We start from the raw sequence: 25791 nt of genomic DNA on the forward strand, positions 1-25791 counted from the left end.
ATGCAATAAACTCGGATTGTGGTAAATTATTTTTATTATATGGACATGGTGGCACTGGGAAGACATTCATTTGGAAAACTCTTGCAGCTGGACTTAGATCAAAAGGTGAAATCATGTTAACCATTGATTTAAGTGGTGTTACATCTCTTTTATTGCATGGAGGCAGAACAGTACAGTCTAGGTTTGCAATTCCTCTCACACTAGATGAATATTGCACTTGCAATATCAAACAAGGTACTCCTTTGGCAGAATTAATCATAAGAACAAAGTTAATTATTTAGGATGAAGCTCCTATGATGAATAGATTCTGTTTTGAGGCACTAGATCAAACGATGAGAGATTTATTGCGAGTTAACAATGAATCAAGCTCAGGAATAACCTTTGGAGGAAAAAATAGTTATTCTAGATGGAGACTTTAGCCAAATACTTCCAGTGATAACAAAGGGATTTAAGCAAGATATTGTTAATGCATCAATCAATTCATCCTATCTTTGGAAACAATGTAAGTTACTTAGGTTAACACAAAATATGTGTCTAAGAGCTACTACTGGAGATGAAAACACTAAAGATTTAAGGCAATTTGCAAATTAGATTCTTGATGTGGGTGATGGAAAACTAGGAAAATTATAAGATAGTGCTAGTGTTATCAGTATTTCACCATAGCTTCTTATAAAGGAATTTCATGATCCAATTGAGGCAATTGTTCAAGCTATCTATGGTGATTACTTAAAAGACTCAACTAATTTTAGTCATCTTCAAGGTCGCATAATATTAGCTCCAACTACTAACATTGTTGAAGAGGACAATCACTACATGCTTTCTTTGAACAATAACGAAATGAAAACCTACTTGAGCTCTAACTCAACTTCCTTTAAAGGTGGTAATAAAACATTTGACAATCTTCATACTCCTGAATTTTTGGCAACTATCAAAGCTTCAGGTCTTCCAAATCATGAGCTCAATTTTAAAGAGGGATGCCCTGTAATGCTTATTCGAAATATTGATCATTCAGCAGGACTTTGTAATGGCACAAGATTAGTCATCATTAAATTAGGTGAAAAGATTATTCAAGCAGAGGTGTTATCAGGAGATAACACTGGTGACAAAGTTTTCATTCCTAGGATGACTTTGACTCCCTCTGATGCAAGATTACCTTTTAAATTTCAACGGAGACAATACCTGATGATACTGTCTTATGCCATGACTATTAATAAAAGTCAAGGACAATCTTTAAATCAGGTCGGATTTCTTCTTAAACACCCTGTCTTCACACATGGTAGCTTTATATTGCGATCTCGCGCGTCACAAATAAAAATGGTTTGAAGATTGTGATCTCACATGATGTTTCAAACAACTCAACTAAAATGAAGAATGTGGTTTATTACGAAGTCTTTAAGAATATTTGATCTCATTCTGAAAATGCATACTCTATTGACTAAAGAATCAAGTAAGACCAAACTTTCCAAATTGTCATATTACAACTATCGTATTCAAATTTACAATCCCATTTCTATAGTAAGACTAAACTTTTCAAATTGTCATATTAAAACTATCGTATTCAAATTTACAATCCCATTTCTATATATGTCTTTCTATCTCTATATTGTTATCTTAAGTCAGCTCTATCTAATATTTTCTTCTATCCATAATAAAAATTATCCCTTATTCCTGCATTCTATAAAGCTATCTTCATAACTTCACCAATAATTTATGAAAGTATATTGCATATAAATATTTTCACTTTCCATGTGTCTACTGTTTTTGACATTTCTAATAAAAAAAAGTAAACTTTCTCAACATGCTAAAAACTCATTATTGATATCATTGCAGGGGATGACCTGTTTACATAGATTTAGAAGTTCATTTGGAGCAAACCATGTATGATCCCTATGTCTGCTAATGTATTTATCATTTTTAATATTAAGTACCACAAAATAGATTCACTATACCTTTGGAACCACTTGCAACAATGACTCATCCAGACAACTTCTTTCGAAAACATCCATGACAAATATAAATGCGTCGATAATTGATCATACGGTCACACACACACACACATAAATTTTCTCCTATCATAAAATGTGGGTATTAATACAAGCATAACGACAAGCTCACTATATAAATAATTCCCAATTATGACTTGCACATAATGTCTAATTTATTACTCCATTACAATTATACGACACTAGTGCTTTCCAATGTACCATATGGCAAACTTACCATCTTCGAATTAACTCTAATAAATATTGAAAATAAGTTTTGAAACTTTGTTATTGATACTAACAAATATCCATACAGACTTTGCCTTTAGGATGCATAACTACTTCCATGTTTACCGCGCGGAAGCGCGGGTGGATAACTGATACGTGAGCATCTTTCCAATCTTTTTCTAGTGAATTTGCATTTAATTTGTTGAGTTTAATCAAGAATTAATTATCTTTTAGCCACTATGGATGCTACTTTGAGCTGTGTGCAATTCTGTTTATTTTAGATATTATTTGGTTGGATTTGAGGAAGCTTGCACAAATGGAATCAGCACAAGAATTAAAGGAGATGACAGCAAAGAGCGACGCGTGCGCGTACCTGACGCATGCGCGTACCTGACACGTGCGTGTGATTTGGAGCTTTCCATGGCGACATGTGTGCATACCTGATGCGTACGCGTGACACACAAAGAAGACCATCGACGCGTACGCGTGACGTGCGTCACGTGCAGAAAATGCTGATTCCTATTAATTTTGATTTAAACTTTAACTTTTAATAGGAAAGGATATTATTTTAGTTTAGAAGATAGATTTTTAATTAATTATGATTAGATATAAAAGGGGATTCGAATTAGTTAACTTTTCATTCCACCTCAGCCCAATTTACAATCCTTATTTTCTCTCTGAACCATGAGCAACTAAACTCCACTGTTAAGGTTAGGAGCGCTGTCTATTGTATGGATTGATACTATTATTCTTCTATTTTAATTCATGTCTTGATTTATATTTCAAGAATTATTTTCGTTCTTTATTTTATGAATTTGGGTGGAACGGAAGTATGACCCTCTTTCTAATTGGGTTCTTGTATAACTTGGAAAAGCTCTTTACTTGAACAACATCTTGAAAACAATTTCTCCTAAATTCAAATTTTTTGGACTTAACGGGATACATGACATATAATCCTCTTATATTTGGATAATTAGGATTTTTGTAGCATAATAACTAGAATTAAGCTTCACCCCCTAATTGGAATTAATTGACCAAAGAATTGGCGGTTGATGAATTTTAGAGGAGACTAGAAAGGTCTAAGGAATTAGGGTCTAGTCACATATAGTTTGCCATGAATTAAATCTTGCATGATTAGAATAAATTAATAAGAAAAGTCAATCCGAAAAATAGATAACTCTGAAGCCTTAACTGCCTTCTCCATATTTTATTCCCAACTTATTTATTTGCCTGTCTTCTATTTAATGCTTTTTGAACTCTCAAACACTATTTTCTGTTTGTCTAACTAAGTAAATTAATCAACCATTGTTGCTTAGTCCATCAATCCTCGTGGGATCGACCCTCACTCACCTAAGGTATTACTTGGTACGACCCGGTGCACTTGCCGGTTAGTTTGTGGTTTATAAAATCCGCACCAAGTTTTTGGCACCGTTGCCGGGGATTGATAGTGATTAACAACTATTAGTTGTTTGATTGCTTAGATTAGGCTTTAGTTTTAATTTTTTTAATTTTTACTTTAGTATTTTTGAAAAAAAAAAGAAAATAAAAATAAATAAATAAATAAATAGCACTAATATTTTTTCTTAATTTCTGAAATTAAGTTTGGTGTCAACTAGTTAATTCCATTTTAATTTTCTTGTTTATTTTTCCTGTTTATTTTCGAAATTTTTATTTATTTATTTAGTATTTCTATTTTATTATTTTACACAGGTTACCTCACTGGGAATTCTCTGCACTGTGATGTAGAGATTCCCATCTTTTCTTGTTTTTCTGTTTGTTTATGCACAGGAACAGAGACAAGGAACCTCTCTTAGACTTTGATCCTGAACCTGAAAAGACTTTCAGGCGGCATTTGCAACAATCAAGACTTTACAGGGCTGCATAATCCACTATGGATCCTAATAATGCTGTTAATACCAATGTGGCAAATCCGAATGAGAATGATCAACAAAGGAGAGTGCTTGGCTCTTACTCTGCTCCTACTGCAGATCTTTATGGAAAAAGCGTTGTGGTGCCTCCTATAGCTGCGAACAACTTTGAGTTGAAGCCACAATTGGTCACCCTGGTGCAACAAAACTGCCAGTATCATGTTCTTCCCCACGAAGACCCAAATCAATTTATTTCTAATTTTCTGCAAATTTGTGATACTATGAAAACAAATGGAGTGAACCTAGAGGTGTACAAACTCATGCTCTTCCCATTTGCTCTGAGGGATGGAGCAAATCTATGGCTAGATTCCAAATCCAAGGAGAGTTTGGATACTTGGGACAAGGTTGTTACTGAGTTTCTTACTAAGTTTTTCCCACCAAAGAAGCTGACTAAGCTTAGGGTGGAGGTTCAGACCTTCAGGCAGAGGGATGGTGAAACTCTTTGTGAAGCTTGGGAGAGGTACAAGCTACTGATTAGACAATGCCCTCCAGACATGTTCTCTAAATGGACCCAACTAGACATCTTTTATGAAGGCTTGGGTGAAATGTCGAAGATGTGCTTAGATAATTCTGCAGAGGGTTCATTGCACAAGAAGAAGACACTAGAAGAGACTATTGAGCTGATTGAATTGGTTGCTAGCAACCAATATTTATACTCATCTAACAGGAATCTTGTGAACTCTGAGACTCCTCAGAAGAAGGGTGTTATGGAAGTAGAAGCTCTTAATGCTCTTCTTGCTCAGAATAAGCTTATGTCTCAGCAAATAAGTATACTTACTTAACATATGGGTGGCATGCAAGTCTCAGCTATCAAAACCCAAAACTCACCTCAAGAGGTCCCTTATGACATGAAAGGTAATTTTGTGCAAAATGATAATTATGATTATGCTCAATCCTCTTCTGAATAGGTCAATTACGTGGGGAGTGCTCCTAGAAATCCCAATAATGATCCATATTCTCATACCTACAATCAGGGGAGGAGAAATCACCCAAATTTTGGATAGAAGGACCAACCTCAGAAACCTCAGAATTTCAATAATAATTCTCAGGGCGGCATCCAACAGAACAATCACAATAACCACCAATTTCAATCTCATCAACAACAACCACCTCAGTAGGCAAATTCTAAATCCCAAGAAGATTCTAATTGGGAGATGATGAGGAGTTTTGTGCAGGAAACCAGAGCATCAATCAAGAATTTGGAGATTCAGATGGCTCAAATAGCCACAAGAGTTAATAAAATTGATCAGAGGACCACTAATAGCCTTCCTGGTAACACAATTCCAAATCCAAGAGAGGAATGCAAGGCTATCACCTTGATAAGTGGATAAGTAGCAAGTATTAAAGCACAAGTTAATGAGGAGCCAGTTGAAAAAGAAGACCCATCTCTTGACACTTATCCTACACTGCCAAAGGCTCCTGAGTACAAGCCTAAAATGCCATATCCTCAGAGACTTCAAAAGGAGACCAAGGACAAGCAGTTTTCAAAGTTCTTGGAAGTCTTCAGAAAATTAAAAATAAATATTCCTTTTACTGAGGTTTTGGAGCAAATGCCTCTCTATGTCAAGTTCATGAAGGAGTTGTTGTCAAAGAAGAAGCCTTTAGGGGAGATGAGATAGTGGTCCTGACTAAAGAATGCAGTGCCATAATTCAGAATAACTTGTTAAGGAAGCTGCCAGATCCAGGGAGCTTTCAAATTCCATGCACCATTGGGAGCATAACTTTTGAGAAAGCCCTATGTGATATCGGGGCAAGCATAAATCTAATGCCCTTATCTGTGATGAAGAAGTTGAAAATCCAAGAGGCACAACCCACAAGGATAGCATTACAGATGGCAGACAAATCTATAAAGCCTGCAAATGGATTAGTGGAGAATATCTTGGTCAAAGTGGGTAAGTTCTTCCTCCCAGCAGATTTTGTGATTCTTGACATAGGGGAGGATGAGAATGCCTCTATAATTCTAGGAAGACCATTTCTAGCCACTGGGAGAGCTCTAATTGATATAGAAGTGGGTGAATTAGTACTCAGAGTGCATAATGAGCAACTGGTCTTTCATGTCTTCAAAGATATACATTCAGCAGGTAAAGAAGAGAGGTGCATGCAGACTGAGCTTATTGATCCAAACCTTCAAGAACCCCCTGATGACGGACAGAAGAATCTACAGCTCAAACCTCCTTTAGTGACAACCGATAAAATTTCTCCTGACATCAAACCTAAGTTTGGTGTCGGGAATGCATCATCCACCAAAGAGGAGGTCCCCAAAAAGAAGAAAATACCCAGGAGATGGAGAAACAAAAAGATCCCACTGAAGGTTTCTCCCCAGGAATGAAGGTGGTGTTGACTAGTAATCCAGTGTGGATTTATACAGTAAACAGAATCCTCTCTCTGGAGCATATTGAGCTGATTTATAGAGACACAGGAAGGAAGTTCAAAGTAAGGGGTGAAGAACTGAGCCCCTATGATCCTCCTCCTTAGAAGAGCTGACCGTCAAGCTAGTGACGTTAAAGAAGCGCTTGTCAGGAGGTAACCCGATAATTTCGTATCCTTAGTTATTTTTCGTAGTAGTAGTTTTCTTACTTATTTGACTTTTATTGAGTTTTTACTGTTTTCTGATCATGTAGCTATTTTAGAACAGGAACCGAACACAAAAAAAACGAGCACACGACGCATACGCGTCATATGTGTGTGCATGAAAAATAAAATTGAACAGAAAGTTGTGCAGGAGTGGTGCTAGTGGCGTGAGCGTCGTTTGTGATTTTAGCCATCCACGCGCCTGACGCGTACGCATGACCCTGAAAAACGGCGTAAATGGGTGTATGGCCAGAGAGTTATGATGGTGTGGGGCTGGAATGGTGCTGGGAGCACAAGTCCCATCACGCGTACGCGTCCCTGACGCGTGCGCATCCTTTCCGAAATTGGCCATCCATGCGTGCGCGTGCATGACGCGTGCGTGTGCATGACGCGTGCGCGTGCATGACGCGCACGCGCCATCTGAAAATTTTGGTTCCCAGGCCACGCGAGCAGAGAGTTGTACGTGTGCACGGCCGCCTTTGCGCAATTCACAGAAACCAAGGGCACGCGTACGCGTCACTTTCAAAATCTGGCGACCCAAGCGTATGCGTGCTGTACGCGTGCGCGTCGCATGCGATGCCCAAATTAAACCCCTCAGCGCCTGATTTCAAATCATCTACCCCCAATCCTAATTCTCTCTTGTTCTTTTATCCTTTTATTCTTCTTTCATCATACAATTTTTTTTATGTCTTTTTTTTATGTCCCTCTCTGTTTTCAGTTCGTCTTTGCTTGAGGACAAGCAAACCTTTAAGTTTGGTGTTGTCACTTCGCTTATGGCTTTTCTATGGGACCAAAGGGAGGCAAATCATCTTCACTAAGGAGCATAGCCAGATGAATGAGATGGCCACCAACATAACTAAGGTGGTTGAGTTCTTTTCATTCTATATTCCTTCCCGCTCTTACTATGTTATGTTCCTGTTTTCTGCTATTTTGCTTTGTTTATTGCATGATCCTTTATTAGTTAGATTCCTAGATTCGATTTTAGTTCTGTTATTTTGAAATTTTCTGTTAATTGCTTTAATGTTGAAAGGTGTCTCATGTATTACCCACTAAGCTTGAAATCAAAAAGAAAGAAGAAAAAGGGGATGTAATGTATGAGAAATTGAGTTAATTTTTTTTTCTAGAGTAGTCTCATTTATTCAAATGTGGTAGTATTTTCTGTAACTCTAAATGCATGACATGAACAATGCATATTTAAATTTGAATCAAAGAATGTTGATGTACAAGGAACAGGGATTTAGATAATTATTATGATTTCTCTGAAATAAACAAAAATTTAATCCTTGAAGGAAAAGAAACAACACAAAAAGGATATAAAAGCAAGGTCCAAGGCTCTGAGCATCAATGACTAGGGAGGTCAGACATGATTAAAATCTCAAAGAGTTGTTTCCCTAGTCATATGCTTGTGGTGTTCTTGTGTCAAGTAATCCTTGAGACAAAACATTTAGAGTCGAGATCAATTGCAATTAGCAGAGTATGCCAAAGGCTTTGAGCACCATTGTCTGGGAGTAGCTGAAAGAAAAATCAGAACTTCAAAAGAGCTCCCCAGTTAAGTGCTTGTGGTGTTTCTGTGTCAAGCGAAGCTTGAGACAAAACATTTAAAGTCACAGCTAGGCTCAAGGTGCAAAGCACCAAAGAAAAGAGAATCAAAGAAAAATTGATGTGTTCAAGGGTTAAATTGAGTTACAAAAGATTAGAGAATTCATAATATTATCCGGATTTTAATTCCGAATGACAGTGACATCCTTTTGATTCAAAAGAGAGTGAGATGCCAAAACTATTCAAGATTGCAGTTGTAAACCCCACTGTAAGAAGAGACATGAACTTAATCGAACTCTCATTCTCATGCAAATTCACACTCTAAGCCTATATTAGTTTGGTTGCTTGAGGACAAGCAACAATTCAAGTTTGGTGTTGTGATGCGTGAACATCTTTCCTATCTTTTTCTAGTAAATTTGCATTTAATTTGTTGAGTTTAATCAAGAATTAAGTATCTTTTAGCCACTATGGATGCTACTTTGAGTTGTGTGCAATTCTGTTTATTTTAGGTAGCATTTGGTTGGATTTGAGGAAGCTTGCACAAATGAAATCAGCACAAAAGCGAAGAACGACGCGTGCGCGTACCTGAAACGTGTGCGTGATTTAGAGCTTTCCATGGCGACGCGTGCACGTACCTGACGCGTACGCGTGACACACGAAGAAGACCATCGATGCGTACGCGTGACGTGCGTCACGTGCAGAAAACACTGATTCCTATTAATTCTGATTTAAACTTTAATTTTTAATAGGAAAATATATTATTTTAGTTTAGAAGATAGATTTTTAATTAATTAGGATTAGATATAAAAAGGGATTCGAATTAGTTAACTTTTCATTCCACCTCAGCCCAATTTACAATCCTTATTTTCTCTCTGAACCATAAGCAACTAAGCATCCAATGTTAAGGTTAGGAGCTCTATCTATTGTATGGATTGATACTATTATTCTTCTATTTTAATTCATGTCTTTATTTATATTTCAAGAATTGTTTTCGTTCTTTATTTTATGAATTTGGGTGGAACGGAAGTATGACCCTCTTTCTAATTGAGTTCTTGTATAACTTGGAAAAGCTCTTTACTTGAACAACAGCTTGAAAATAATTTCTCCTAAATTCTAATTATTTGGACTTAACGGGATACGTGACATATAATCCTCTTATATTTGGATAATTAGGATTTTTGTGGCATAATAACTAGAATTAAGCTTCACCCCTTAATTGGAATTAATTGACCAAGGAATTGCCGGTTGATGAATTTTAGAGGAGACTAGAAAGGTCTAAGGAATTAGGATCTAGTCACATATAATTTTCCATGAATTAAATCTTGCATGATTAGAATAAATTAATAAGAAAATTCAATCCGGAAAATAGATAACTCTGAAGCCTTAACTGCCTTCTCAATATTTTATTCCTAACTTATTTATTTGCCTGTCTTCTGTTTAATACTTTTTGAACTCTCAAACACTATTTTCTGTTTGTCTAACTAAGTAAATTAATCAACCATTGTTGTTTAGTCCATCAATCCTCGTGGGATCGACCCTCACTAACCTGAGGTATTATTTAGTACGACCCGATGCACTTGCCGGTTAGTTTGTGGTTATAAAATCCGCACCAATAGCTAGTATATGATTGATGAACAGACTTTTGTGTGGTCTAGAATTCACAATTGAAATCTCGTTGTAAGTATTGTTTCTAAACCAACAATAGTCTTTACATACAAAAATTTGGTTGTCACTAGTACAAACCCCTAAATTTATAAACCGAAGTATTGAACCTCGTGTCGTTCTCCCTAGGAATTGCAACAAAGTGTCTTGTTGTTGGTTATGGAGCTATGTTTGGAGTTTTTGAGATATTAGACATGAAAAGTAAATGGCAATGAAAATAAACTAACAACTAGAAAGCTCTTGGCAAGGTTGTGAGAATTAGAAGTCCTATCCTAGTTATCCTCCTCAATTGTGATTACAATTGTCTATTGCTACCACTTAGTTAACCTCTAACTATGAAGGAAAGTCAAGTGGATGAATCAACGTGATTCCACAAGTCCTAGCCAACTCCCAAAGGAAAGACTAGCTTTAGTGGTATCCAAATCAATTAGCAACTTCTAATTATCAATCAACAAGGGAATTAGATAACTCAAGCGTCACCAATTACTCTACCATAGCCAAGAGGAACAAAATCTACACTAAAATCCAACCAAGCATTTCATCAAACACTTGGAAGGCATAAAATAAAAGCATAGTAAAAAGTGCAAGAAAAGTAAATCTACACTACTCAATTGCAAGAAATTAAACAACAACAAATCAAATGAACAATAAAGGAACATGAAAACATAAATTGCATTAAAGAGAAATAAAAGAACAAAAGTGCATCAACATAAAAGTAAAGGATTACAAAAATTAAATGCAAAACTAGAAAGAGGAAAGGTAGAAGAAGAAGAATGATGATCATTGGTGAAAACATGTAGTTGAGCATCAAACCCTTACCAGATGTGTTTGCACTCTATTCGCTCAAGTGTGTAGGGTTGATTCACTCAATTCTCCCCTAATCATGCTTTCCAAGATTTATTTTCCTTCTAACAATCAATATTTATTTCATGCATGCATACAAGTATCATGAGGTCTTTTCATAGGTTGTAATGGGGCTAGGGTCAAGGTAAGGATGCATATTTGGTCAAGTGAGCTTGAAATTTGAATCTTTGATAAGCTTAAACTTTTCACCTAACCTATGACGTCCTATACAATTAAGTTCTAACCTAACTACCCATTTTTTATTTTTTCACATACTCATGTATTTTCTTTTCTTGTTCACAACACTTATGCATTGATCTTATTGAGCTTCGCTTTGCTTTGGGGCATTTTTGTCCCCTTTTTATTTCTTCTCTTTTTCTATTTTTTTCTTTCTTTCTTATTTTTTTCTTTTTCATATATATATTTTTTTTCTTTTGTCTTTCTCATCATTTTTTTTCAAACTATATACAAGAGCATCAATGCATAAGGTCTATACATTTGATTAATACATGAGCATGCACCCAATTCTCAAATATTTACAACAAAAATACAAAACTACCCTTTTATTCACCCAATGTCCCAAGGTTCCTACACTTGAATGATACACACACTAGCCTAAGCTAATCAAAGATCCAAACAAGGACTTTTATTGTTTTTCGCTTTAAGGCTTGTAATATGCTAAAATTAAGAACAAAGTGGGTTAATCATAGGCTCAAATTGGCTAACAATGGAGGATAAAAGGTAAGGATATTTGGGTAAATGATGGCCTCAATCATATAAATGCATGAATACACAAAATAATGGACATAAATAATCAAACAAATCAAAGATTACAATCATAGAAAGAGAATAATGCACACAAGAAGGAAAAATAAGTGGCTATATAATGTAACCACACCATTAGGTTCAAAACTCACAAGCTTGTGTTCTTAGCTCAAAAATCATGTTCTACAATATATATATGATTCAAGCAAGTTTTATGAAAAGTTTTCACTCAAATCAATTGGTGCCCTATAGATAATTTCTCGAAAAATTTTATCATTTTGACTAAGCTTATTGTGTATATATATATATATATATATATATATATATATATATATATATATATATATATATATATATATATATATATATATATGCAAAAATAAGAAAATGCAAGTAAAAATCCTAAAAACCTAAAATAAAATTCAAAAGTGTTGGAATTAGAAACTTGTCACCCAAAATCACCGAACGGTCGGACGACCTCCCCACACTTAAAAGTTTGCACCATCCTCGGTGCATCCAAAGATGAGCAAGGGGGTACGGCGACTCTCTGAATTGCTACCTTCAGCTGGTAGGTCAACCGGTTGTTGCGTGTTCTTTCTTCCGCTTCCATTTTTGCTTGTGGTGCGTCATCATGAAAAAACAAAAATATAACACCATAAGAGAAGAAAATACAAAAGCAAGGAAGCATACATTGTTGGAATGAGGTAATTCACTAGAATTGAGTGAGTGAATTAGTGTGACATTAATGAAAATAGGAATGTGTGAATTATAAATTGCCCCCTTTCAGAACACACATTAGCATAAAAACTTATGTCACTAAAGAAGCATGCACTTCACTTATTCTAGTGTGCTTGAGATGCTTTAAGTAAGCTTGTAAGGTAAAACAAGCATTAAAGAAGCAAGAGAGCATTCAAGCTAAAAAGCATATGGATGCATATAATCATGAAACACAATGTATTAAAGTAAATGCTCAACATCCAATATCAAGAAGAGTTACAAGCTCGAAGGCAATTCTCATCACTTGGTATCCTTAAAAGGTAAGCATGAAAAACTCAAAACCAAGTAGCAAAATATAACCTCAATTAAGGAATCCAACAAAGAGTATGAACATAATGATGTTAAGATAACATCCCTTTTAGCACTTAGCAACAATTAATGGTAAACAAGATTAATAATCCAACACTTACAATGAAAAGGGAAAAAATAAAAGAAAATTAAACTAACTAACTGATTAACTAACCAACTAACTAATTAACTAACTAAATAACTAATTAACTAACTAAAATAAATGGTTATCAATGGTGTTTGGGAGTGTTGGATGAAGGGTAGGAGAGGGGAAGAAGAAAGGAGAAGGAAAGAAATGGAAAGAGGAGAAGAAAAGAGGTGAAGTGAAGAGGGGCATCCGCGCGTACGCGTACATGGCGCGTCCGCGTCGATGGGTTATTTTGAGAGTGGCGCGTACGCGTCATGTACGCGTACGCGCGAGTGGTTTTGTGCCTCGGGCACAGTGCGCACACAATGTGGGCATAACTCTCGGGTCAATGTATGGTGGAGTGAGATTTTGCAATCCACACGTACGCGTACAAGGCGCGTCCGCGTGGATGGGCAAAAATGCTTGATGCACGCGTACGTGTGCAGTGCGTGTACGCGTGGATGGTGCTCTATTTTTCAAAAATTTTTCTATGTTTTTGCACCAATCCAAGCATTCTAAACCTCCAAACAGCTACCAAAACACCATAAAACCTTATTTAACCTACTAGACTACCAAATATAGTCAACAAAATTAATCAAAACATGAATTTAAACTAATTTTACCAATATATACAAAAGAAAAAAAGGAAGAATTTTACCATGGTGGTGTGTCTCCCACCTAGCACTTTTGTTTATTGTCCTTAAGTTGGACTTATGGGGAGCTCCTCTCAAGGTGGCTTGTGCTTGAAGCTATCTTGGAACATCCACCAATGCTTGGTCCTCCATTGTGCCCCAAAATTCCTCATGGATTGACCCAAGTGTTGATGGAGTTCTTCACAAGCTTGGGGCTCCCGAAATTGATCCTCATGTATTCCCGGATCCCATATCTTGTTTCTACATCCATCTTTGAGTTGATTATCATTATTCCACTTGGGTGGCACAATCTTGGAATTCTCATTTAAGCAACTAAACAACATCCTAGACCCAAGCAATTTAGTTCTACACCAACCATTGTAATTAAGCTTTGACCGTGTAGCCATCATGCACCTAGAATGATATTTCCAACCACTAGCCATCTCCCTTTTGCTCTTAAAGCCACAAATATATCTAAGTTGACCATCCATTTCGAGCAAACCATATTCAAGGGGAATAATAAAGCTTAAGTACAAGGAATTTACCCACTTGAATGAAAGAATGGATGGTGATGGCTTGGGGAGAGGTACTTCCAATGTCCTTGCAAGCTCTACTCCCTTATATATATTCTTCCTTGATTGCCTCCACCTCTTCATAAACTTCTTCAACTTCAATCCTTTGTTCATCAATTTCATCTAGCTCTTCTCCATCACTCAAATCATAAATGGGAGGAAGGGAAAAATCTACTTCCACATTGCTTTCCATCTCTTTGGAAGAAGGTTCTTTAAGTTCAAAGGATTCACCACCAAGATGGTTGGATGCATGATCTTCATCACCAAGGAAACTAAATTCTTGCTCTACTCCTTCCAAGTCTTCATTCAACAATTGTCTTGGAGGTTGTGCACTCTCCTCCTCAACATCAAATTCAATCTTCTTGGAGGAATTTTCTTCAACTCTAGTTTCCCAAGGAGGTTCCACATCTCCTAAGTCTTCAACCACTTCTTCCTCTTCTTCAATGATCATAGGCTCCTCCAATTGCTCTAATACAAAATAACATTCCTCATGTTCCACCGGAGTTTCCAATCTCTCCTTCATGCTATGCTCTTTAACTAATTCTCCACATGTGGCCATGGGAGTGCTTTGAGTGCTCAAGTATTGGGAGACTAAAATGCGTACTACCTTGGTTAAGGTAGCCACAAATTCTATTGTCTCCTTTTGCATTTTTCCTTGCCCTTGAAGTATAAGGCTAAGGGTTTCATCAATTGAGGATTGGGGTGGATAAGAGAGTTTAATGTCTTGGAGAAAGGGTTCATGATAGGAAGGTGGTTCTTCTTGACAAGGTGGTGGTGTATAGTGAGGTGGTTCTTGGGAGCATTGATATTGGAATGGTGGTTCCATGTATGGCTCAAATGGTTTAAAAGGTGGTTGGTATGGTGGATATGGATCAAGGTCATATGAAGGTGTTTGGTGAAAATAGGCTTGTGAGTATGGTTGAGGTTCATGTTGAGGATATGACTCATAGGCATATGGTGGTGGTTCTTGAAAGTCACAAGGAGATTCACCATAGCCATTGGATTGATATGCATCATAGAATGGCTCTTCTTCATAGTGCATTGGTGGAGGTTGTTGCCATGAAGATTGATCATATGCATATGGCTCCTCCCACCTTTGGTTGTCCCATCCTTGATACACATCCTCATTGAAGCTTTCATTTCCTACAACATAATTGTAATCACACTCATAGCCAAAGTGAGAATTCATAATGAAAAGAGAAAATAAAATTCAAAAGCTAATAGAAACATAATGAAACAAAGTCCTAGACTAGCAAAGACTAGCAAGCAATCTAAAAATCAAGCTATTCACAATATTCACATATATACAATAACCAATAACACAACACCATTACAATTCCCCGACAACGGTGCCATTTTGATGAACGGACTTTTGTGTGGTCTAGAATTCACAATTGAAATCTCGTTGTAAGTATAGTTTCTAAACCAACAATAGTCCTTTCATACAAAAATTTGGTTGTCACTAGTACAAACCCCTAAATTTATTAACCGAAGTATTGAACCTCGGGTCGTTCTCCCTAGGAATTGCAACAAAGTGTCTTGTTATTGGTTATGGAGCTATGTTTGGGGTTTTTGAGATATTAGACATGAAAAGTAAATGGCAATGAAAATAAACTAACAACTAGAAAGCTCTTGGCAAGGTTGTGAGAATTAGAAGTCCTATCCTAGTTATCCTCCTCAATTATGATTACAATTGTCCATTGCTACCACTTAGTTAACCTCTAACTATGAAGAAAAGTCAAGTGGATGAATCAACGTGATTCCACAAGTCCTAGCCAACTCCCAAGGGAAAGACTAGCTTTTGTGGTATCCAAATCAATTAGCAACTTCTAATTATCAATCAACAAGGGAATTAGATAACTCAAGCGTCACTAATTACTTTACCATAGCCAAGAGGAACAAAATCTACACTAAAATCCAACCAAGCATTTCATCAAACACTTGGAAGGCATAAAAGAAAAGCATAGTAAAAAGTGTAAAGAAAGTAAATCTACACTACTCAATTGCAAGAAATTAAACAACAACAAATCAAATGAACAATAAAGGAACATGAAAACATAAATTGCATTAAAGAGAAATAAAAGAACAAAAGTGCATCAACATAAAAGTAAAGGATTACAAGAATTAAATACAAAACTAGAAAGCGGAAAGGTAGAAGAAGAAGAATTGCAAAGAGAAAAGTAAATCAAAGCATGAAATTAAACTAGATCTAAGAATTCTTAATCTAGATCTAACCTACTCCTAATTCTAGAGAGAAGAGAGAGCTTCTCTCTCTAGAAACTAACTAAAAGCATAATAAAACTAAACTAATGACTAGATGTGTAAGTATGTTAATTCTCCTTCAATCCTTGGCTTAAATAGCATCAGAAATGAGTTGGATTGGGCCCACAAGGCTTTAGAATTCGCTGGCCACGTATTGCTTTAAGTGGATCATATGGCACCAACGATGTGTGCACGTACAGTGCGCGTACACATCACCATACGTATAGCAACTATGGCAAATCTTATATCGTTTCGAAGCCCCAGATGTTAGCTTTCCAACGCAACTAGAACCGCATCATTTGGACCTCTGTAGCTCAAGTTATGGTTGTTTAAGTGCGAAGGGGTCGGCTTGACAGCTTTTGCGATTCCTTCATTTCTTCATGAGTTATCCATTTTTACATGCTTTTCCTTCATTCCCTTGATATCTTTGCCTCCTAAATCTGAAATCACTTAACAAACTTATCAAGGCATCTAATAGAATCAAGGTGAATTAAGATTAAATAATTAAGGCCCTAAAAAGCATGTTTTCACTCTTAAGCACAATTAAAGGAGAATTTACAAAACCATGCTATTTCATTGGATAAATGGGAGAAAGGTTGACAAAACCCTCTAAATTCAACACAAGATAAACCCTAAATATGGGGTTTATCAATGATATATGCATACTAAATTTCAACCCCAATAACAAGAGCGAACAATGCAATTACAAAAATACTTGTACTTGATCCCAGGTTACAAAGCAAACCTCATTCAGTGAACTTATATTTTTTTATCAGTCTCTGGGACACGTGTCTAAAGACTAAGCTGCCACGAATGCCAAAAAGCACAAGCGTTTAGGGCGTCTCATTTCGAGAGGCATTTTCTAAAAATCACCATATTTCATTCTATTTTTGACACTCGAATAGGCAAATATATTTATTGTTTCTCAAAGTTTATTTATTTCAGCACCATACGTGTGCTCTTACTGTAGCACTTGCCTTCAAATTTCTTGTTGCAGTTGGCATATCTTCATCAATAAAAAGTTTGTTTGTTTGTTTTACTTTACTCTCTTATCATAGAAATTATGACTTATTTTTTTATATGTTAATTAATCTTTTATTTTATTTTTATTCTATCTAGGTGCTATGAACTGTGCAGTTCAAGTTCTCAATACTTCTCTCACTGATTCACTATATAGTGAGTTGGTTTTTGATGGCTGTGTCGAATTATGCACTAAGTTTGCTCCATGCATCTCCTTCCTCAAAATCCATTCACATGTCTTCTTTGTTTATACTTGGCTTTGTTATGTCTCTATCTGGCCTTGCTAATGTCAGCTTGAAGTAGAATAGGTAAACCAACTATATATCATTTGTTCTATTTTTTATTTATTTATTTGTTTGTTCTTTATGTTTTATTCAGGTTACTCTTAATTATTTGTTATCCCTGCTATCTTTCTTTGTGTTCAGCATTGGTTTCTATTAGATGGCAAAAATTACAGTAATATCTTCAATAATTGTGGCAGAGTAGTGTGCATTATACAGGAACAATATTTCTTGTCCTAAGGTAACTACATTGCCATTCACATTGGTTCTACCTCTGCATTTGACATAAATAGGAGAGTATTTTATGCGTGGTTTTGTGCAAGATATTTAACTCATATTAATATATGATCCAATAGTTATGCTTCTTATTTATAAGACTTTTAAAGTATAGTAGTTGGCTAAGTTAACTACTTTTAGTTGTCAGTGGTCTAATAAGGATTAGAACTTGTTCCTTGATGACCGTGATAAACCACGTTTTTAGGGTTTATCTTGTGTTGAATTTAGAGTATTTTATCAACCTTTTCTCACATTTATTCAATGAAATAGCATGGTTTTGTGATTCTTCCTTAATTTGTGCTTAAATGTGAAAACATGCTTTTAGACCATAATTTGATGATTTTTAATTCACCTTTGATTCCACTAGATGCCTTGATTTGTTTGTTAAGTGATTTCAGGTTGAAAAGGCTAGGAATGGATCAAAGGAGTAAAGAGGAAAGCATGCAAAGTGGAGAACACATGAAAAAACCAAAGATTTGGTTGCGCTCATCCACGCGCACGCGCAACAGACGCGCACGTGTGGATTGTAAAAACCACATGGACATGCACGCGTGCTGTACGCGTCGGTGCTGGCACGTGATTTTTGAATGAAAACGTGCCCATCGAATTCACAGAAGCTATGGGGCCCAATATAAACCAACTTTGGCGCCAAAAAACTTAAAAGGACCAAGGATTGAAGGGGATTGCATCTTATCATTCATTCCATCACTTCACACATTAGGATTAGTTTAGAGTTTAGTTTTAGAGAGAGAAGCTCTCACTTCTCTCTAGGATTAGGATTAGGTTTAGGTTAATAAACTTAGATTGAGGTTTTAATTCATGCTTTCATCTATTTCTACCTCTCAATTCTTTGTTGTTACATCTTGTTCTTCCATTCCTTTGTTGTAATTTCTTCTACTTTGTTTCCATACTTTGTTGTAGATCTACTCTTGTTCTTTTTATTTTCTTTTAATGCAATTTGAGGTAATTCATGTTAATTGTGTTCTCTTTGATTGTTGTTGTTAATTCTTTGCAATAAGTTGTTGTTAGATTTCATTCTTGTTGTCAAATTACTATGCTTTTCTTTAATGCCTTCCAAGTGTTTGTCATAATGCTTGAAAGGATGTTAGAGTAGAATTTTATGTTCTTGGCTTGGGAAGGTAACTTAGGAATTCTTGAGTTGCTAATGTCCAAGTAAGTGATAGTTGGTAGCCATTGACTCTAGCTCTCATTAATTTAATTAGTGAATAGCTAAGACTTATGGACTTGGATTGATATAGATCACTTGACTTTCCTTAACTTGTTAGAGGATGATTTAGTGGCATTCATCCTTGCAATTATCATATTGTGGTTAGTGATAAGGATAGAGATCCTTGACCACCAAACCTTGCCAAGACCTTTTCATCATTTGAATTCCTTTTCCATTTACTTTTCTTGTTTCTTATTCAAAACCCCAAAATATACATGTCCATAGCCAATAACAAGAATACTACCCTGCAATTCCTTTAAGAGATGACCCAAGGTTTAAATACTTCGGTTATTAGATTCATTAGGGGTTTGTACTAGTGACAAACAAATTTTTGCATGAAAGGATTATTGTTAGTTTAGAAACTATACTTCGACGAGATTTCATTTACGAAATTCTAAACCGTCAAAAATCCATTCATCAAAATGGCGCCGTTGCCAGGGAATTGCAATGGTGTTATGTTATTGGTTGTTGTATATATGTGAATATTGTGAATATGCTGGTCTTCCACTTGTTTGTTAGTTCTTATTAGCTTTAGGACTTAGTTAGTTTGTTTTTGCTTCCACTATGAATTCTCACCTTTTGGTTATGAGTTTGGTTCTAATTGTGTTGTAGGAAATGTAAACTTCAATGACAACATGTATCAAGGATGGAACCAACAAAGATGGGAGGAGCCTCAAGGAATTGATCACTCCTATTGGCAACAACCTCTGGATACTTATAGGTATAATCATCATCCTAATGCATGTCAATTCAATGGCTATGATAAATCTTTTTGTGACAATCAACAACCACCATCATATGCCTATGAATCCTATCCTCAACATGAACCTCAACCAAACTCACAGGCCTTTCCTTACCGAGTACCTTCCTATGACCCTTATCCATCATATGACCAATCACCCATACATCATCCTTATGACCATTATGAACAAGAACCTTTAGAACCACCACAACCCTATCATGATTACTACCAAGAACCACCTCAATACACACTATCTCCATACCCTTACCAAGAAGAACCATGGTGCACGAAATTGCGATCATCAACAATGGCGCCAAAGACTTGGTGCTCTCAAACGTGAATCACACTTTGTCACAACTTCGCACAACTAACCAGCAAGTGTACTGGGTCGTCCAAGTAATAAACCTTACGTGAGTAAGGGCCGATCCCATAGAGATTGTCGGCTTGAAGCAAGCTATGGTCACCTTGCAAATCTCAGTCAGGCGGATTCAAATGGTTATGGTGAATTGATAATAAAAAGATAAATAAAACATAAAATAAAGATAGAGGTACTTATGTAATTCATTAGTGAGAATTTCAGATAAGCGTATGGAGATGCTTTCGTTCCTCCCGAACCTCTGCTTTCCTGCTGTCTTCATCCAATCATTCCTACTCCTTTCCATGGCAAGCTTTATGTAGGTCATCACCGTTGTCAATGGCTACATCCCGTCCTCTCAGTGAAAATGGTCCAAAATGCACTGTCACCGCACAGCTAATCATTTGTCGGTTCTCGATCATACTGGAATGGGATTCAGTAATCCTTTTGCGTCTGTCACTATGCCCAGCACTCGCGAGTTTGAAGCTCGTCACAGCCATCCATTCCCAGATCCTACTCGGAATACCACATACAAGGTTTATACTTTCTGGATCTCAAGAATGGCTGCAAATAATTCTAGCCTATACCACGAAGACTCTGATCTCATGGAATGGAAGGCTCGGTTGTCAGGCGAGGCAACCATGTGTCATGAACCAGAAGGCTAAGAGATATGCACTTAAGCGATTGCAAGTAGAACGGAGGTGTTTGTCATGCACACGTTCATGGGTGAGAATGGTGATGAGTGTCACGGATCATTACCTTCCTCAGGTTGAAGAACAAGTGTATATCTTAGATAAGAAATAGGCTTGAATTGAATAGAAAAACAATAGTACTTTGCAATAATTCATGAGGAACAGCAGAGCTCCACACCTTAATCTATGGTGTGTAGAAACTCTACCGTTGAAAATACATAAGAACAAGGTTCAGGCATGGCCGAATGGCCAGCCTCCATAAAGGTCTAAGATAGCATAAAACTAATCAAAGACGTCTAATACAATAGTAAAAGGTCCTATTTATATCAGACTAGTTACTAGGGTTTACAGAAATGAGTAAATGATGCAGAAATCCACTTCTGGGGCCCACTTGGTGTGTGCTTGGGCTGAGCATTGAGCTTTATACGTGTAGAGGCTTTTCGTGGAGTTGAACTCCAGTTTGTAACCTGTTTTTGGTGTTTAACTCCACTTTGCAACCTGTTTCTGGCATTTAACTCCAGAATAGGGCAGAAAGCTGGCGTTGAACGCCAGTTTGCGTCATCTAAACTCGGGCAAAGTATGGACTATTATATATTGCTGGAAAGCTCTGGATGTCTACTTTCCAACGCAATTGAGAGCGTGTCATTTGGAGTTCTGCAGCTCCAGAAAATCCACTTTGAGTGCAGGGAGGTCAAAATCCAACAACATCTGCAGTCCTTCTTCAGCCTCTGAATCTGATTTTTGCTCAAGTCCCTCAATTTCAGCCAGAAATTACCTGAAATCACAGAAAAACACACAAACTCATAGTAAAGTCCAGAAATGTGAATTTTATTTAAAAACTAATAAAAATATACTAAAAACTAACTAAATCATACTAAAAACTATGTAAAAACAATGCCAAAAAGCGTATAAATTATCCGCTCATCACAACACCAAACTTAAATTGTTGCTTGTCCCCAAGCAACTGAAAATCAAATGGGATAAAAAGAAGAGAATATACTATAAATTCCAAAATATCAATGAAACTTAGTTCCAATCAGATGAGTGAGACTAGTAGCTTTTTGCCTCTTGAATAGTTTTGGCACCTCACTTTATCCCTTGAAGTTCAGAATGATTGGCATCTATAGGAACTTAGAATTCAAATAGTGTTATTGATTCTCCTAGTTCAGTATGTTAATTCTTGAACACAGCTACTTTATGAGTCTTGGCCGTGGCCCTAAGCACTTTGTTTTCCAGTATTACCACCGGATACATAAATGCCACAGACACATAATTGGGTGAACCTTTTCAGATTGTGACTCAGCTTTGCTAGAGTCCCCAATTAGAGGTGTCCAGGGTTCTTAAGCATACTCTTTTTTTGCTTTGGACCTTGACTTTAACCGCTCAGTCTCAAGTTTTCACTTGACACCTTCACGCCACAAGCACATGGTTAGGGACAGCTTGGTTTAGCCGCTTAGGCCAGGATTTTATTCCTTTAGGCCCTCCTATCCACTGATGCTCAAAGCCTTGGATCCTTTTTATTAACCTTGCCTTTTGGTTTTAAGAGCTATTGGCTTTTTGCTCTTGCCTCTTGGTTTAAAGAGCTTTTGGCTTTTTCTGCTTGCTTTTTCTTTTTCTTTCTTCTTTTTTTTCGCATTTTTTCATAGCTCAAATGGCGTTTTAGAAACTGTCTTTGTTGGAACTCTATTTAATATATACGCAGCTGTCTTAAGGGCTTCACTTCACAAGGATAAAGGAAGATTGGAGTTGCTAAGCATACTCCTCACCATATCCAGCAAAGTCCTATTTCTTCTTTCAGCTACACCATTTTGATCTGGTGTGCCAGGCATGGTGTATTGTGCCACAATACCATGCTCTTGAAGATACTACTTTACAAATGGACCAGGTGCTTGCCCACTTCCAGTATATCTCCCATAGAATTCTCCACCTCTATCTGATCTCACGATCTTAATTTTCTTTCCGCATTGTTTCTCTACTTCAGCTTTATAAACTTTAAAAGTGTCCAATGCCTCATATTTATTATGAAGCATATAGAGATACATATATCGTGAATAATCATCAATAAAAGAGATGAAGTATTTCTGACCACTTAAGGACATATCAGGACAACATATGTCAGTGTGAATTATTTCTAATATGTCAGAACTCCTCTTAGCACCTTTTTGAGACTTTTTGGTTTGCTTTCCCTTAATGCAATCCACACAAGTATCAAAATCAGTAAAGTCTAGAGTTTCAAGAACTCCATCACTTACTAATTTCTTTATTCTCTCAATGGAGATGTGTCCCAACCTTCGGTGCCATAACATGGAGGATTTTTCATTCATACCATTACCATGCATAACCATAAGATTAGATGGAACATTATTAGTTAAATGGACTTTAAATAAATCACCAATTAAAGTACCACGTCCAATAATATTAGAATTTTTAATAATGTCAACAGAATCATCATAAAAATTTATACATAATCCTTGTTTTACAAGCTTAGATAAAGAAATCAAATTTTTAGAAAAATCTGGAATATAAAAGGTTCTTTCTAAATCTAAAATAGAACCAGTACTTAATACAAGCCTAAATGTTCCAACAGCTTCCACACGTGAACGCATCCGATTGCCCATATAGATGTTTAGTTCACTTCCTATAGGTTTCCTTTTCCTTATGAAACCCTGCATGGTATTTGAAATATGAATTTCAGCACCAGAATCAATCCACCAAGTGTCATGATATATTTCAACAAAATTAGATTCAAAACACACTGAAGGAATAAGATCACAAAGGTTAGTACCTTTCTTTTCAAGCCAAACTTTAAATTTTGGGCACTCCTTCTTCATGTGTCCTTTCTTTTTACAAAAGAAACACCGTGCACTTTCTTTCTTCATAGGATGGGATACAATACCCTTTTCTTTCTTCTTATGAGCTTGCTTTTTACTACCCTCATTTGTCACTAATAGTGCACTTTCACCAAATTCCTGAATTAGCCTTCCTTCCTCTTGCACACACATCACCAGTAATTCGTTAATGGACCATTTTTCATTATGTGTGTTATAAAAAATCTTAAATGGTCCGTATTGGGAAGGAAGAGAATTCAGAATAAGATGTACCAGAAATGAGTCAGAGATCTCAACCTCTAAAGCTTTCAATTGTGCTGCAATGTCTCTCAACCTCATGATGTGTTCACGCACACCTCTTATGCCGGTAAGCCTCATAGATGACAATTGTGTCATTAGGGTGCTTGTAAGTGCCTTACTAGAAGACTCAAACTGTTCATCAATAGCCTTCATATAATCCTTGACATTCCTACAATCAGGAATTGAACCTCGGATACTAGCTGAAATACGAGACTTAATGAACATCATACTTAAACGGTTGGATTTCTCCCACCGTTCGTATAATGCTACCTCGGCTTGAGAACTAGTATCAGTAGGTGTCGGAGGCTCTTCCTACCTCGACTTGTTATATAATATTATATAACAACTTCTCTCTTCCACCGTCTTCTCTTTCTTCTTCTCTCTCTTTTTTTTTTAATTCAAGAATAAGAAAACTTATGGGAATCATGGAAAATTATACTATTATGAAGAACAACTATCACACAAATTTAGAAGATTCCTTCTGGAAATATTATTTATTATTCCCTCTTCTTATGGTACGTCAACTTTAATTTCAATAGTTTTTCTTACTTATTTCAAAATTCATACTATACATTCTTGTTTTGAAAATAATTTATCAAAATAATGCACAGTAATTAAATTTTGAAATGACAAGGTAGAGACAATTTTGCTCTGATACCACATATTAGATTTCTTTATAAAACCAGTAATTTATGTACCTTCAGCCATTGCCAATAAATTCTTTGATTTAATTTGGAACTTCCAATTCTTGAATCACAGAGAGTCAGATGGAATCATGGTGTATTTTTTTTGTTCTTATGATCAGAATTGGGGACCCAAATTTTATAAAGTTTATGATGAACAGTCGTGTTTTTTCCATCAAAAAACAGACCAACTGTCAATATAATAATGAATAATTACAATACCACCCAAACTAATTTCTATATTAACAAATTGGACCACAATTAGAATAAAAATTCTAACAATTTGTGGTTTGTATTAAGTAATAGAAGTAGAAGTATATTATGCTGATATAACTATCTCATATTTTTTGAATAGTTCTTAAAACGTTTGACCCTGACCAAGAAAAAGAAAGCAACGGCATGTGATCTATCCCCTTTGACATTGTTATTAAAAACAGATTAAGTGGCATGAGTCTCAAATTCACAATAATTACGACACAAATTGTACCAATTAAATCACAATAAAATTATCCTCACCCAATGCTTCCACTATATCACATCTTCTTGTCTTGAAGCTTCTGCGATGCAAGAGTTTTTGCGGATATATGCCTCTCTTCTCCCTCATGCAATCATTTCTCATATGCAATACTTTACACATGTAGTTTTCCTGGAGAAAACAAAAAGTAAATTAGCGTTGGTTTTAAACATGGTTATAATTAATTATTTCTAATTTTATGTCGAACAAATATTCAAACTAAGCCATTAAAAAAGAGCAACTAATGTTTATAATAAGACTTCTTATCAATTTTAGGAGGAGGTTTTGGAAGTGCAATTTCGACTATCATGATGTGCATATTATTTACAAGCCTTGCAAGTCTTGTTTTTCTTCTGTTATTATTCAATTGCCATTTTTTACTACCTTTAATATGTTTTTCATGTCCTTTGATGTTTGAATGTTTAGAAAGAAGAATGTCAATATTTTCAGAAATATTGATGCCAATAAAAGAATCTAACTTGTCCCTTTTACTTGGGAGGAGATCACCTTTTATTTTAGTCAGTTGTGACTCAATTTCTAATCCTCAATTTATCACAAGTTGTAATTTTTTCTGTAGATCTACTGACCGTATGCATGCATTTAAAATGAGCATCAATATGGCTGATAGAATATATTCTTAAGCTTTTCTTTTTTGTTAAGCTTAAAATCATAATAAAATGAACGATTCATCTTATG

The 25791-nt window shown here is 36.0% G+C and overlaps 1 protein-coding gene across 1 annotated transcript; it reads right to left on the reverse strand.

Annotated features, from left to right (window-relative positions):
- Positions 1 to 22635: 22635 nt before the first annotated feature.
- Positions 22636 to 24204, reverse strand: LOC148577972 (uncharacterized). Its single transcript, XM_088502930.1, has 3 exons — positions 23527 to 24204; positions 23338 to 23436; positions 22636 to 22956 (listed from the first exon to the last, which is right to left on the reverse strand). The coding sequence occupies exons 1-3, from the start codon at positions 24124 to 24126 to the stop codon at positions 22636 to 22638; spliced, it is 1020 nt and encodes a 339-aa protein (XP_088359056.1). The 5' UTR covers positions 24127 to 24204.
- Between the last annotated feature and the right edge of the window lie 1587 nt (positions 24205 to 25791).

This window comes from Arachis ipaensis, chromosome B1 (genome assembly GCF_059453495.1).
Source record: "Arachis ipaensis isolate K30076 ecotype BB chromosome B1, ASM5945349v1, whole genome shotgun sequence".
In the NCBI taxonomy this organism is placed as follows: Eukaryota; Viridiplantae; Streptophyta; class Magnoliopsida; order Fabales; family Fabaceae; genus Arachis; species Arachis ipaensis.

Coding starts and splice junctions, on each gene's coding strand:
- LOC148577972 (XM_088502930.1), bottom strand. CDS start 24,126: ATGATGTTCATTAAGTCTCGTATTTCAGCTAGTATCCGAGGTTCAATT. Junction 23,437..23,526: donor TTTGTGATCTTATTCCTTCA/GTGTGTTTTGAA, acceptor AATACCATGCAG/GGTTTCATAAGGAAAAGGAA. Junction 22,957..23,337: donor CTGTTGGAACATTTAGGCTT/GTATTAAGTACT, acceptor GATTGCATTAAG/GGAAAGCAAACCAAAAAGTC.